The sequence below is a fragment of the Bos indicus genome, chromosome 10 (assembly GCF_029378745.1).
Source record: "Bos indicus isolate NIAB-ARS_2022 breed Sahiwal x Tharparkar chromosome 10, NIAB-ARS_B.indTharparkar_mat_pri_1.0, whole genome shotgun sequence".
NCBI classification, from domain to species: Eukaryota; Metazoa; Chordata; class Mammalia; order Artiodactyla; family Bovidae; genus Bos; species Bos indicus.
This window is the reverse complement of record NC_091769.1, coordinates 70,416,999-70,432,042: the sequence shown is the minus strand read 5'-3', so window position 1 is coordinate 70,432,042 and position 15,044 is coordinate 70,416,999. Positions and strand designations below refer to the sequence as shown.

The following is a 15,044-nucleotide window of genomic DNA, read 5'->3' as shown; positions in this document are numbered from 1 at the left end:
GATGTGAGAGTTGGACTGTGAAGAAGGCTGAGCACGGAAGAATTGATGCTTTTGAACTGTGGTGTTGGAGAAGACTCTTGAGAGTCCCTTGGACTGCAAGAAGATCCAACCAGTCCATTCTGAAGGAGATCAGTCCTGGGTGTTCTTTGGAAGGAATGATGCTAAAGCTGAAACTCCAGTACTCTGGCCACCTCATGCGAAGAGTTGACTCATTGGAAAAGACTCTGATGCTGGGAGGGATTGGGGGCAAGGAGAAGGGGACGACAGAGGATGAGATGGCTGGATGGCATCACTGACTCGATGGACGTGAGGCTCAGTGAACTCTGGGAGTTGGTGATGGACAGGGAGGCCTGGCGTGCTGAAATTCATGGGGTTGCAAAGAGTTGGACTCGACTGAGCGACTGATCTGATCTAATCTGATTACAATAACTGAACTCCTTTCACAATGTGGTAAATTTTTTTTTCTACTTCTAAAATTTGATAAAACCTACTGTGTAGACATCATCAGACAATGATCAAAACAGTGGGTGACAATTCCTGACTTGAATTATATATTAATGGAGAGGAAGAGCAGAGTTAGAAGATAAAACCAGGATGCATGTGACTAGGAAAGAAGGCAGGGCATGAAAAACTGCCACAAGAGCTGTACAGTGTGTTGTGGAGTAAGTAAAGAGAAAGCAAAGATCCCACCTGGCTGAGGACACAGGTATTATAAACAGGAGATTCATTCACTCAACCATCTAGTAAGTCCTTAATATGTGCAAGGCACTATTCTAGATGCCTGGGATCTCTGAACGAATGGAATAACACTAATCCCTGCTGTTGTGGAGTGTGATTCTAGTCCAGAGTATGGTAAAAGAAACAATAAATAATAAACAGAATAAATAAGTAAATTACAGACAAAGCAACATTAGAGGGATTGAACAGGATAGGGGCTTCCCAGGTGGCTCAGTGGTAAAAGAATACACCTGTCAAAGGAGGAGATGCTGGTTTGATCCCTGGGTTGGGAAGATACCCTGGAGGAGGAAATGGCATCCTGCTCCAGTATTCTTGCCTGGAGAATCCCATGGACAGAGGACCCTGGCAGACCTAAACATGAGATCACAAAGAGTTGGACACGACTCAGTGACTGAGCAGACATGCTTGACCAGGATTTGCTTCAGTGAGGTGACACGTTAGTAAAAGACTCAAAAGAAGTGAATATTTGAGACTGACCTCACTTGAGAATGGCTTGAACAGATATAAATAGAGAACAAGAGAAGGAATGGTTTTTAAGGTAAAAGAAATAATATGTGATATATTTAGAGAAAGGGAGTGAAGCTAGCCTGGCTGAAGCATAACTAAATACTACAAAATAAACTAGGTTCATAGGAGTATTTTTGTATATATCTGAAATCGCCCATATTAAAAAGACTAAAATAATGCTTAAAAAAATAGATAAAATTAGTATTAAGTACTCACCCTTGGAGATTTTAATTCTACTTCTTCTCTTTCACTTTCACTGTTTGAATCAATATTTTCCTCAGGTTCACTCTTCACTTCTACTAAAGGCATTTCTTGATCTACTTTTGGAGCCTCTTCCATGGATTCTTCTAAGTCTTTTTTTTCCTCTTTTACTTTTGGTTCATGGTGGTGAATAGTTCTGAACTGAATATTTGCAGAACGGCAGTACTCCTCAAAACCATAGAGATACCTAAACAAATGATATTTCATTTTAAGAAATATTAGTCATTATATTTAACTTGAGAACTATATATTAAACAAATATTTTTTGAAAAGTAAAACTCAAGCCTTTTAATACAAAGTACTTTTCCTGTTACTGGTTTCTTGGTGTTTTATATAGGATAGAAGAAATACTGACCAGAAAATAAAATTTCTTTCCTGAAAAATCTGAGCTTGTGATAATGGAACACAGCTATCATAGTTTTAATATGAAGGCTGTTCACTATAAAAGATACAATTCTATAACATGTAATTTCAGACAATTAAAGATACTGCCTGTATCTCTAATTTTGAAAACAAAATCCAAACATGAAAAATGGAGTAAAGCAGACTTGTGGCACTGGAGCGATTGGGGGCAGGAGGAGAAGGGGACAACAGAGGATGAGATGGCTGGATGGCATCACTGACTCGATGGATGTGAGTCTGGGTGAACTCCGGGAGTTGGTGATGGACAGGGAGGCCTGGAGTGCTGCGATTCATGGGTTTGCAAAGAGTCAGACATGACTGAGCGACTGAACTGAACTGAACTTTCAATCACAGTATCCACTAAACTAAACCTTTTTATGTACCTTCTCTAACTTTAATGTTCTTTGATGTGTTCTTATTTAACTGTTAACAAATTAAATGGAAAATATTCCTTGTAATTATGTATTCTTTGATGAATAAACTATACTACTTACTTTCTATAAGCAGTTTTTACATTGTAGGAAGCAGCTGAATTCAAAATAGGAATGCCAAGGTCCATATAAATTTGCTTCCATACAGCACCACTATCAATCTGGAAAATTAAGTTTTTATTTGTTAACGTTTGCAAAGGGAAATAATCTTTATACTAATATTCTATGTTCATTAAGAAAATGTGTTTATTACCTAAAGTACATATAACAGTCCAACACTAGACAATTTTAATTTTCATTACAGTCTTACTTACACTGTCACATCCACCTTGATGATAAACCAGTCTGAAGAGCTTGAAGAGGTTGAGATCTTTATAGCCCAAAACAGGTGGTTTGTTGATTGGAGTACCTTTTTAATATTGAAGAGCCAAAATACAATGTTAATTTCAATGGAAAATACTAAGTTGAAAACAAAGCTTATCAATTTCTAATTTTCCAAATATCATTAATCAGAGGCATATATTTTAAAGATGCTCAAATTAGGTAAGACAACACAAAATATTCTCTATATTCTTTATACAGCATTGTGGTGATCTTTAGATTTATTATACTTCCAGAACTAGTAAAATCACCTCTCTAACTGCCACTGAATTTGGATAAAACTGAATCAAACCTTGGGCCTGCAAGGTGTAGCCAATAATGCTGCTGCTTCAAGAAGCCTGGGCAAAAACACACACAATGAAAAGGGCACATTTTAGGCCATGGTTTCATTTTTACTGCTTTAACACAAATGTTAAGACTGTTGGTAGTAATCTGAAGGATCATTTCTGAAGGCCACAAAATGTCTAGGACCAATGTATCTGAGGATTTCCAAGGACTGATGTAATATCACGAACTATGATTTATAAAGGCTCTATTTCTTCTAACTTTATTAGAAGAAATCCTTCTCTATTTAGATAGGAGCTAATCCGTTATGTTTAATTTGTTGAGACCAAGGGTCAGACTAGATTACTTGCCACAAAAACAGCATTAGTAAATAATGGGTATGTAGATTTACATTATGATTGTTCACTTTCTATTACTCAATTATTATTATAATATTTTCTGGTTTTATAAGTCTCAAGGAGATAAAATTTAACTACATTACAACTACTTTTCCTCTACATTTGTACTCAAAATAGATATTAGTAGTTGTAGTATCTATTTGTACTCAAAATAGATACTAGTAGTACTAACAGTAGTAGTAATAAAGTAGATGTCTTTATTCCCAATACTTAATTACTATTATCAGCTATAATTGATCCTTAGGCTAAAAATACAAATCCATATACCCATGCTTTAAGCAAAAATGATATATAAACATAGAACATAAAACAGTAAAAAAAAAAAAAAAAAAAAAAGTCTACCTTTTGGGTTGGGGGGACATGATGCTGCACTAGTTCCCAGATCAGGGATTGAACTTGGGCCCATGACAGCAAAAGCACCATGTCCTAAACACTGGACTGTCAGGGAATTCCTAGAAATGTCTATTTTTAAATAATAAGCATGAAAATACCTCTGTCTTCCATAAACTTATAAAGCTGTTGGAGGAAGTTGTCCCTCTCTTCAGGATCAGGTTCTTCCTCAGGCTGCAAAGGTAAAACATAAATATATACAACAACGAACAAAAGGAGGATATACTGTCCTCTTTTTTATTTTTTGTTTTGTGAACCCCAAATTTTACTGAACCCAGAAAATATGAATTTTTTTCAAAATCCTATGTCAGATTTTAATTCATACTTTGATACAGCTAGTTTGATGCAACTGTCAAGATACACAGTCTCTACTCTTTACCCAATCTATCACTTGAAACTTCCCTTCAATTATAACCATGGGGACTAAGGTTAGCCATGCGGAAAAGGTTCTGGAATGGACTGAGAGTATTTTTACCTCATTTGTTGTTTTTTAAAAAAATCCTCAAAATACCATGTGTTCTGAGTGAATATATTGATAGGTGAGCATAATAATTACAAACATGATACTTTCAAGTAATCCACATACATTAAACTTGTTACTGTTGAATATAAACTAGAGGCAGAAAAGTCACATGGCAAAGGTTATTTGTTTGGATAGCACAATGTTTTAGAGAAACTTAAATGAGCCACATAAATTTTATTTTGTCTCAGACTCCACCAGCCCCTCTTGCTTCACAGTAGCCTGCTTTTCTCATTTGTCTTTCATGCATGGCCTCTATAGTTGACTTTGCAACCCCTTAAAATAGAACAATGAACATTATTTCTTAGGGACAGAAACTAAATACATACTAAAATTGAGCTCTATGGAAAAAAAAGAAAAACTAATGGAAACATTCATGCAGAAACAACTATTCCTACAAATACCTATTTGTTTGTTATGTTTTACTAATTATAGAAACCTAATAATTTCTTCTTATACAGACAAATGGATTATGGGTTTTAATAAAATATTTCCCTTTCTGATAGACTACTTAAAAACTGGTATTTGGGAAAATTAAGAAAACATATATATATATATTTCTTCCATATAAATCATAATTTAATTTCAGAGTACCACTATTTTTGTGTTCCAAAAGAATTCAAAGCCATACTCAAGGCAAAGGCAGTGTCAAGCAATAAACATTGAGACTTCACAAGTTCAAAGAGCAATAAGCCCATTAAAGTCATGTATTTTCAAAAAAATTTAATAGCTAATAATATAGCCAAGGTCAATAAATATGTAGTTGATTAAAATCTATTTTAAAAAATGATGCCATCTAGGTCAATTAAAATATATAATTTTTAAAAAGCATCAGGCAGTCAAGAGAAAGGGAGTAAGATCTTTTAGTACAATCTCGTTTTTTTCTTTTATTACATTAAGAAAGATTTCTAACATTGGAGTAGTTTCACTTTAATAAAAATATAAAGAAACTTAAGTCAAAGTTCTAGTAAGCCTCAAAAATTAGCAATATACAGACTTTATAATCACTACAGAGTTAACAGAGGTGTTTACTATACTAAATGCTCAAACCAACAGGTGGCAATTTTTCCCCAAGTAAATTAAAAAATTTTGCTTTTTCAAGTTTTTGTTTTTCAATTTATTTATTTCTGGCTGTACTAAGTTTTTGTTGCTACACAGGCTTTTCTCTAGTTGCAGTGCACAAGCTTCTCATTGCAGTGACTTCTACTGTTGCAGAGCATGGGTTCTAGGGCACACGGGCTTCAGTAGTCGTGGCACGTGGGCTCAGCGGTTGGGGCTCCCAGGCTCTAGAGCACGAAACACTCAGTACTTGTGGGGTATGGGCTTAGTTGCTCCACAGTATGTGGGATCTTCCTGGATCAGGGACTGGACCCATGTCTCCTGCATTGGCAGATGGACTCTTCACCACTAACCACCAGGGAAGCCCCCTTTGCAAGGTTATTAAAACAACTGCCAATGAGTTAACTCAACTGAGTAATCTGGCAGCCTATGAATTATTTCAGATGTGAATTTTAAGGAATTCTGGTATGGGGAAAAACAAAAACAACTTATAACAGACTGGCTCTATGCTTTGGCTGTCCCTCATAATCATAATAGTCTCTCCTCAGACTAATACCTCATTTTTAGTATTTATCATCCTACAGAATTTAAAGACTGTTGTATCCAGTACATGTAAAAAGCAAAAACTTTTTTTAAAAAAAACATTGATTTGAAACCAAAGTTTCTCCTAAAAGCTAGTAAATAAAATGAACCCATCAAATGCAAATTTGACATTTATTAAGGTTTTACCAAACATTTTATAAATTTTTAATGCTGAAGAATATAGCTTTATAGATAAAAAGTCAATAATTTAAATTTATTGGAATTAAAAGTTAGTGACTATTAAGAGTGGTTTATGTCCATGAGAAACCATGGCCCTAAAACAAGATATAAATGAATAAAGAATTTAAGTTAAAAGCAACTGCCTGAGAGAAAATTTATTTCAATTAAAAAATATAAGATGAGGCTATACACAAAGTTTTAAATTTACCTGATGGGTCTTTGCAAAAATCAAAATTTCTTAATCTAGTAAGTAATTTCTTACACAATCACTTTTTAAAAATTAGCTATCGTGTTAGTCACCTTAGAGTAAAATTGCATACAGTAGAAAAACAATGTCTCCAACTAGAAGACTCTGCCTTTAAGACTAGAATATTAGGACTTGTGTTTGCTATCACAGTGTGCTTTCTCTGCTCACAGTATTCTCACACCTACAGGGTCTATCTCCTGGTCAGGAGCCAGAGGGTGCTGCATCCCTCAAGGGTTTTGGAGTTGGAGTCGTAATAATGGGAGGTAGAGTACACGAGACTGCTGATGAGCTTTCTTCCCTTAATTTAGTCAAACATGTGAAGCTAACTATGCATCCAGTAAAATGTCAGCAAAAGAGAGTTAAGGATATAGAAGAGGCATGAATATGTTCATAATTTCCAGAAACTTACAATTTTAGTTAGTAGCAATAGCCACTCTACCTGGTATTACAGGTAGCTGTGTATCTATATGTGTGCTCACTCAGTTGTGTCCAACTCTTTGTGACCTTTTGGACTGTAGTGTGCCAGGCTACTCTGTCCATAGGATTTTTCAGGCAAGAATACTGGAGCAGGTTACCATTTCCTCCTCTAGGGGATCTTCCTGATCCAGGGATCAGACCGTCATCTCTCACACTGCAGGTGGATTCTTTACTGCTGAGCCATCAGGGAAACCCTATCTACTATTATTTTATGAAATTTCTAACTTTGGATAGTATGTCCTCAAATTCAGCTCAAACATTTTTGATCATGATGAATCACAGACTTCTACCACAATTAAAATGAGAAGGCACTTTCGGCCTTCCACTTTGGGGCCTCAAGTCTGGCAGGAGGTGGAGAAATATAAAACCAGTCAATTCAACAAAATGTGACATGTCATGATATGGTTTGTTAGATGATATACTAGAGAATCAGAATTGGACACTGAGCGTAGATACGAGGTTTGAGAGAGCTAAATAAGAATTAGGTCAGAGTTATATTTTTAAAAGTTCTCTGCCAAGAATAAGTTTGATGGATTGGAAGGGAAACGGGAGCTACTGTCACAGTCCTCAATGAGGAAAATCAATGCCTGAATTAGTCTTGCCACCTGATGATGGAAAGATGACCCCTCCCCTGAAAGAAAGAGTAAGAGAGCACGCAGGAGAGTGAGAGAGAGGTGTAAACGCTGAGTGTTTGTACTCCTCAAAGTTTCAATGTGTTAAAATACTCAATAAATTCCATGAGGTTAAAGACAAGCTGATTTTAGTCACAATTTTATCATCAATGACTGGCATTTAGTTTTATTATTTTGTGTCCTAAATTTAATTTATTCCAAGAGGAATCACATTTTTATATACTTAGTTTTAAAAAACCCACTTCAATGCAGTACAGAGAACAGATTGGAGTAGGCAAAGCACGGAGAGATGTGGAAGAACAAGTTGCTATTGTAGCAGTCTAGCTAAGTTGAAAGAGAAGAGTGGCTTAGACTAGGGTGACAGACTAGAAAGAGGCAAGAGTGAGAAGATTAAGGTGACTTTCATTTATCTAGCTTGAGTAATTGGGTGAATGGTGCTTCCATTCAAATGAATTAGGAACAAACAGGGAAAGGATAGATTTTGGGGAAAAGATGAGTACAGTCTTGCACATATTGAGTCTGAGGACTTACAAAATATGAAGAAATCCTCATTGAAAGTTTAATAGAAACGTCTGGAGCTTCTAAGAAGAGATATAAAGGCAGAAACTAATATAACATTGTAAAGCAACTACACTCCAATAAAAATTAATTTTAAAAAGGACATGGGACATCTTTGATGCACGTATAGATTTGCAGTCAATACATCATTTAGTTAGGAAGTCAACCAGAAATGAAAGAATTTGAGCAAACTCCATGAGATAGTGAAGGACAGAGGAGCCTGGTGTGCTGCAGTCCATGGGGTCGCAAAGTTGAACGTGACTTAACAACTAAATGACAATGAACAACAAAACAAGAAAAAAATGTAATATCATGTATGTCAGGTGATTTTAGAAGGCAGGCAAGTCAAAGATGCTGAATACTACTAAGGAGTCAAATGAAATCATGACAAAACTTTGTTGGACTTGGCACAAAAATTTGTTGAACTTGGCACAAAAATTTGTTGGAGGTCACTTGTGACCTCAATAAAGTTGTTTTAGGTGTGGTGAAGTACAAGAGGCATTACAGGAAAACAGCACAGTGTATATAACTCGGAGCAATCTGGCCATAAGGTGGAGGGGTTGATGGAAGGAGTCTGGGCAGTTTCCAGAAGGCTGGAAGAGATGTAAGCACGTTTTAAAAGGCTGATAAGAAGAATAAGAGAAAGGAATAGATAAAAAGATGCTGGGAAGAAAAGGGATACATCACAGGCTAAGACAAGGAAGAAGGGAATGAGATCCCTTCTTATGAGATCCCATAAAAAGAGGGACTCATCTTACAGAAGAGGACAACATATTATTAACTGTACATTAAGGAAAGAAGAGCAGGCAGGCACGGTTTAGAGCTGGCTCCCAGTGTGAAGTTCCTAATCTCTTTCCTAAGTGACCGGAGTAGGGGTAGGGTTGTTGGCATAAAGGAGACAATGATTATAGAAACTGAGAACTGACTAACAGTGTTGAAGGCCTAAGGAAATTTGTTAATGATAAATTACAGTCGTTATCATTCTTCTCTGTAGGGTACACTTAAATAGAAAATTTCAAAAACCACATATCATGCATGATACATTCATTATGTAGTAAGACACTGTTTCATAATTTCAGAAAACAGTTTAACAACCACTTGCCTATATAACAAATTAGTAATTTCTCCCACCCTATTTGAAAAGGTTCACTCATCTTACTTTCAGTCATCAAGCTGTGGTTCGGATGCTATTAAATCTAAGGCTTTAAAGTCAGTTATACTACCGTAACTATAAGACATTTTTTTATAAATGCATAAAAATGTAGCAGTATTTGTGTGTACAAATGTGCAATCCTCATTAATCTGATTAGGTGATTCTAATTTGGTTAGAGTTTTATACTAGCACTGTGAAAAAAAGGTTTCGCTAAATACATTAGGTCATTTTTGCTTGCTTATTTAATAGGCTAAACTTTAGCAAATAAGTTATATTTGAATGCAAGCTAAAATTTCACTTATTTACTGAAAATTGGCTTTATAACACTTGCTTAAAAATACTTAGTTGACAGCTGAAGTTATTAGATATACCTAAAATAGTAACACTACCTTTATATTTTTCTATCAATTTTATTGATTTAATAGTATTTTTCTGAGTTATCAAGCATTTACTATAGGTTTATACCTAAAGTGATCTTGAATGATCACTAATAAATGCCTTTACAGTTTATCTAAAAAAGGCATAAACACACACAAATAACACTTGATTTAAGTATTCAAATTTCCATGAATTAAAAAAATCAGGCACTTATGATTTTTATAATAACGGAATATAATCCTAGGAATTAAAAATAACAGTGATTTTTAGAAATTCAACAATTGGAAAAATGTGAATCAATACTTCTAAACAAAAAAGAGCATTTTTTATAAAAATTCACTAAATTCAAATTTTCATTCCTAAGTATGAAAGCAGAGAAGATTTTTGGGAGGTTCCAACATATAAGCCTACCTATAGCAAATCAAAAGGATAAAAGAGCTAAGACTAGTCAAATTCAGTCTTCTAAACAATCACCTATTTATTTTATTCTTAGACAACTGTCCTACATTGATCCAAAGTGAATATAAATCAGGAGTATATGAATACCTGATATCATTGTTTATGTTTACACTGACTTTTCAGTTTCAAAATTCAAAAGGAAATTCAGTAATATCTTTTCTAATATAATACCCACAAAAATATTCTTCAGAATCTTTTTCAATATAATTATCAATAAGTTAAAGTCATCAAAACTTCCTATCAGACTCTCAAGCCTCTTCCTCAAGCCTCAAGCATGAAATATGTATCTTGTACTCAAATCCTAAACCACTAATGCTCAGAAATTCAAAATAATATTAAGTAAAAAAGATGCTCCTCCATGGTAAATCTCAAATTTCCTTATTAAGGCAATGTTAGGGCACTCAAAGTATCAAATATAAAAACAAGGTCCACTGCCCATTAGCGCTGCAGAAGTGTCTAACACTTGTTTGATTCTACTGCATAAAATTTACAAACACCAAATGGCAGGCTAAAGTACTGTTATAGTGGTTATAAAAGCTCTTTTTTATCATTGTGAAGCAATATTAAATCTTCATGAAAAGCACAGTATAACTAAATTTTGGAAGAATGAAATACAATGTAATGTAACAGCCTAGCCTCACTCATGTAGTAAAGGCCTATAATGACTAAGCCAGGTAGGCCCTGGCTTATCAGATTTTAATTCCCTTTCATACCATACCCACTTTTTTCCTTTGCTAAATACAGATTAAAATGCTTTTCAGTTTTACAATACATCAAATTTTAAAAATTACTGTTCAAGACAGGTTAGAATGATTCAGCATCCAAATCTTAAATCCAAGAGCATGAAATGCAGCTGATTTTTTTTCCCAAAGCAACCAAAATCTCACAAGAAAATCTACTTGTATAGCCACAGAAAATGAAGAAATTAGTTTCATTAGGCAATACAATAAAGCATATGCTAAGAAAATTAAAATATGAAATATAGTTTTAAATTATCATATAATCAGTGACTACATTTTGTGATTTTGCTTTTTCTTTTTCAGTAGACGAAAAGCATCTTGGTTCACTTAATTTTAACAGGTTCATAATTTAAGTAATAGATTTTAAGAAGACATTCTCCTTACAAAGGTCCTTACCTTTTTAAATTTCTTTACTTACTACCTGCAAACAATAGGTAGCCTGCCTCTGCTCTTAGTCTTTTTTACTAACATTTACTCACAGCTTAAATAAAACATTATGACCTTTATGAAATTAATAGCTATAATAAGAACACTATTTATTACTTACTATTTTATGGCCATCATCTTTAACCTTACTACAAAGCCTTTTTAAACCTCTTTGTTTAAAATTTCAGGGTTTTTTTGGGGAGAGGGGGAGGGAGGGAGTAGGGAAATTGCATTTTGAAAGGGATACCAATTAAAAGTATTAACAAAAATAAAGAGACTAATGTATTTCAGTATTTTCCAATATAAGATCCTAACTTGAATGTTTAAAAAAAAAAAAAAAAAGGCAAACCCAGACTGCAACAGTTCACACCCTGAAAATGTGGCCTATTTACCTTGAAAACATATAATCTATAAATAAATACAGATAAAAATACAAAAATCACATTTAATATTTAGACTTTAAATCCTGAATTTTGCCAAACTGTCATTAGCATTTTCATTTCAAAATCTATCTTATGTTTCAGAAAAATAGCCTTCATCCTCTAATATTCTAAAAATAGATTCCTACTGTCTCTTTTACATGAAACAATTAAGCTCAGTTACGAGTCCTACCATATCAGCCACATCATCAATATCTAAAATTCTTATTTAACCTCATTTTTGGCAATCAAAATGGTAACATATAAAAAAAAATCTTACCTATATGCTGCATTTTCTTTCACATGCAAAATGGTTAGATTCTCCTTCTACTTAATCAGTACAGTGTCTGAACATCTTTCAGTCTGACTTGCAAATATTTGCTTTCCCTCTTAGGGCATAGCATCCGCAGGGTTATACAGCACTACTTACATTCTCTTCCACATAAAAATCAGACATTACATGAAAGGAAAAGAAAGACAGCCCATTTCAAAGCATCTGGCAAACCTCCATTGGCAACCTGCCAAGCCTCTGCAAAACCTTCCTGTCTTTCCGAGCATGCTCACTTAAAACCAACAGCACGTTACTATGGCAACTCTGTAGGCAGCCTGTAAGTATGAACCGCCATTCTGATTTCAGAGTGCAAAAAACCAAATACTGCAGGGGAAGTAAAAGGAAAGAAATACCGTATACCCTATATCACACAAAAGTATACTCATTTTGCTTTATAAATTCATATTTGTGTATGCTAAAAAGAAACGAGCACTCCATGTTTTCCAAGCAAATATTTTTGATGCTCAAATAGGTCTTCTTTTTCAATAAACTCGTTCTCTTTGTCTGCCACCAAGCCCCTTTACCTCAAAACAGCCAAAAATATACTGAATAGTTTATATCACTTAGCAAAACATTGTTGAACAAATAGACGACAATATTCATGTAAGCAATTATGTGGACCTTCATGAATGATTTCCTACAATTACATATACATTCTCAAGAACAAAGTGATATTACAAAGAAAACCATTAACACTTATAAAACAGAATCTGAATCTTCTCTATGATTTATTCAACTGCCAAACAAAATATTCTTTCAGTTTAGATACGATTTTTTTAATCCCCATTATCCTTGAGATACTGTGAAATGTCTAAAAGAGTTGAGATTTCAAAGTTCAGACAAAGCAGACCTGGGTTCAAATCTCTGTTCTCCACATTTGAGCTCTGCCATCTTGGGAAAGTTACTTAACCTTTCTGACTCTCACTTTTCTCTTTAAAGTAGAATAGTAACAGTCACTCCATCTAGCAGTAATTTAAATGAGTTAACTAACACATGGAATATACCTAAAAGGTACACTGTCTTCCTCCACGGTTATTTGGAAAAGATGTTAATAAATGCACTTGTTGCTCATTTATCCTGAAAAGTTCTTCTATGTAATCTCTTATGTGTGTGTTAAGTTGCTTCAGTTGTGTCCAACTCTGTGTGACCCTATGGACTGGACTGTAGCCTGCCAGGCTCCTCTGTCCATGGGATTCTCTAGGCAAGAATACTGGAGTGGGTTGCTGTGCCCTTCCCCAGGGGATCTTCCTGACCCAGGGATTGAACCCATGTCTCTTGTCTCCTGCATTGGCAGGCAGGTTCTTTACCACTAGCGCCACCTGGGAAGCTCCTGTAATCTCTTACCCACTAAAAATTAGTTCTGATTTGCCTACTAAGCTGAAAGCCATGAAGATCCTCCTCCTTCAAATAAAGCTGAGCTAGAAAAAGACAGCAACAAATAAACAATCTAACCACAGGGAAAATATCGCTGGTGACTGCAGCCATGAAATTAAAAGACGCTTTCTCCTTGGAAGGAAAGTTATGACCAACCTAGATAGCATATTCAAAAGCAGAGACACTACTTTGCCAACAAAGGTCCATCTAGTCAAGGCTATGGTTTTTCCTGTGGTCATGTATGGATGTGAGAGTTGGACTGTGAAGAAGGCTGAGCGCCGAAGAATTGATGCTTTTGAACTGTGGTGTTGGAGAAGACTCTTGAGAGTCCCTTGGACTGCAAGAAGATCCAACCAGTCCATTCTGAAGAAGATCAGCCCTGGGATTTCTTTGGAACAAATGATGCTAAAGCTGAAACTCCAGTACTTTGGCCACCTCACGCGAAGAATTGACTCACTGGAAAAGACTCTGATGCTGGGAGGGATTAGGGGCAGGAGAAGGGGACGACAGAGGATGAGATGGCTGAATGGCATCACTGACTCGATGGACCTGAGTCTGAGTGAACCCCAGGAGTTGGTGATGGACAGGGAGGCCTGGCGTGCTGCGATTCATGGGGTCGCAGAGAGTCGGACACGACTGAGCGACTGAACTGATTATTTTTATAGAGTATTAAACTGTTGGTATATGTTACAAACATGAAATTTCACCTACCATCTCTTCTTCTTCCTTTTTGGCCTCCTTTTCCTTCTCTTCTTCATTTTCTTCAGCTGGGCCATCTTCATCATCACTACTGGATGATTCAAGGATTTCACTTATATCCATTTTCCAATTATCAGGAACAACTCTAGTTTTTAAGAAGATGCTTGCTTTCTGCAGCCCTAAAAGTAAAAATGTATTTCAGCATTTGTTATGCAATTAGCATCATAGAATAGAAAGCCATGACATTCAGAGTCAGAAGATTTGGATTCAAATTCAGCTGTTACTTCTAAAATGATACAGTAAATCTAAATATATTTCATAAGTTACAGTATTATATTAATGTTTATTTTTCTCTAGAGAATACTGTCAGAAATGTTCATGGTAAAACATAAAAAGTACAGGTCAAATGCTTTATCTAGAAACTAAAAAAGGCATCAAAGAAGAACAGATAACAACTCAAAACAGCTCAAATGGTGCCAGAAAATATTGTCTTGTTTTAGTCACTAAATTTGCCATTTAGAGTGTCACACTATGAAATAATAGACTGAGTCATCCTTTTTTTACCTGGTTTAGCAGAGAGCTCAGATTCAGGCAGATTGAGAATGTCTACTTCCTTGATATCCTTTCTTGCTATAGAATAACTAATTTAAGAGAAGAATAAATGGGAGGGAAACCATTATTAAATAAGAATTATCACTTAAATAGTCATGTTAACACCTAGAAAATATAAATCTCAAAATCAAAATTACTTTACCTATAAATTATTTTAAAAAGACCATGTATATCCCAATTCTTAAAAAAAAAAGGCAAGAGGTAATATAGGCAAAGCTAATATATTAATTCTAAAGATGCACATACTCAAAGTACACTAATTTGAGAGCCTCACATTTGTAATATTTCTATTTATGCAACCTTCTTGCACACAGAATGGGGTGGTTCAATCAGCATGGTACTTTCCTTATACTATTTTGATCTTTCATATTTCTCAAATTTACTATGCCATTTAGTAAGAAAAAT

General features: G+C 35.0%; 1 protein-coding gene across 5 annotated transcripts in view; it reads right to left on the bottom strand.

The window, feature by feature from the left end:
• ARID4A (AT-rich interaction domain 4A) overlaps positions 1 to 15,044 on the bottom strand; it is a 62,209-nt gene that overhangs the window by 27,061 nt on the left and 20,104 nt on the right. For all 5 annotated transcript variants that reach the window (XM_019968980.2, XM_019968978.2, XM_070797655.1 and 2 more), the window contains exons 10-15: positions 14,592 to 14,668; positions 14,040 to 14,206; positions 3,895 to 3,967; positions 2,654 to 2,748; positions 2,403 to 2,500; positions 1,462 to 1,693 (exon numbers count right to left, since the gene is read on the bottom strand). In XM_019968980.2, coding sequence (XP_019824539.2) covers positions 1,462 to 1,693; positions 2,403 to 2,500; positions 2,654 to 2,748; positions 3,895 to 3,967; positions 14,040 to 14,206; positions 14,592 to 14,668 — 742 coding nt within the window. The remainder of the gene's footprint in view (positions 1 to 1,461; positions 1,694 to 2,402; positions 2,501 to 2,653; positions 2,749 to 3,894; positions 3,968 to 14,039; positions 14,207 to 14,591; positions 14,669 to 15,044) is intronic.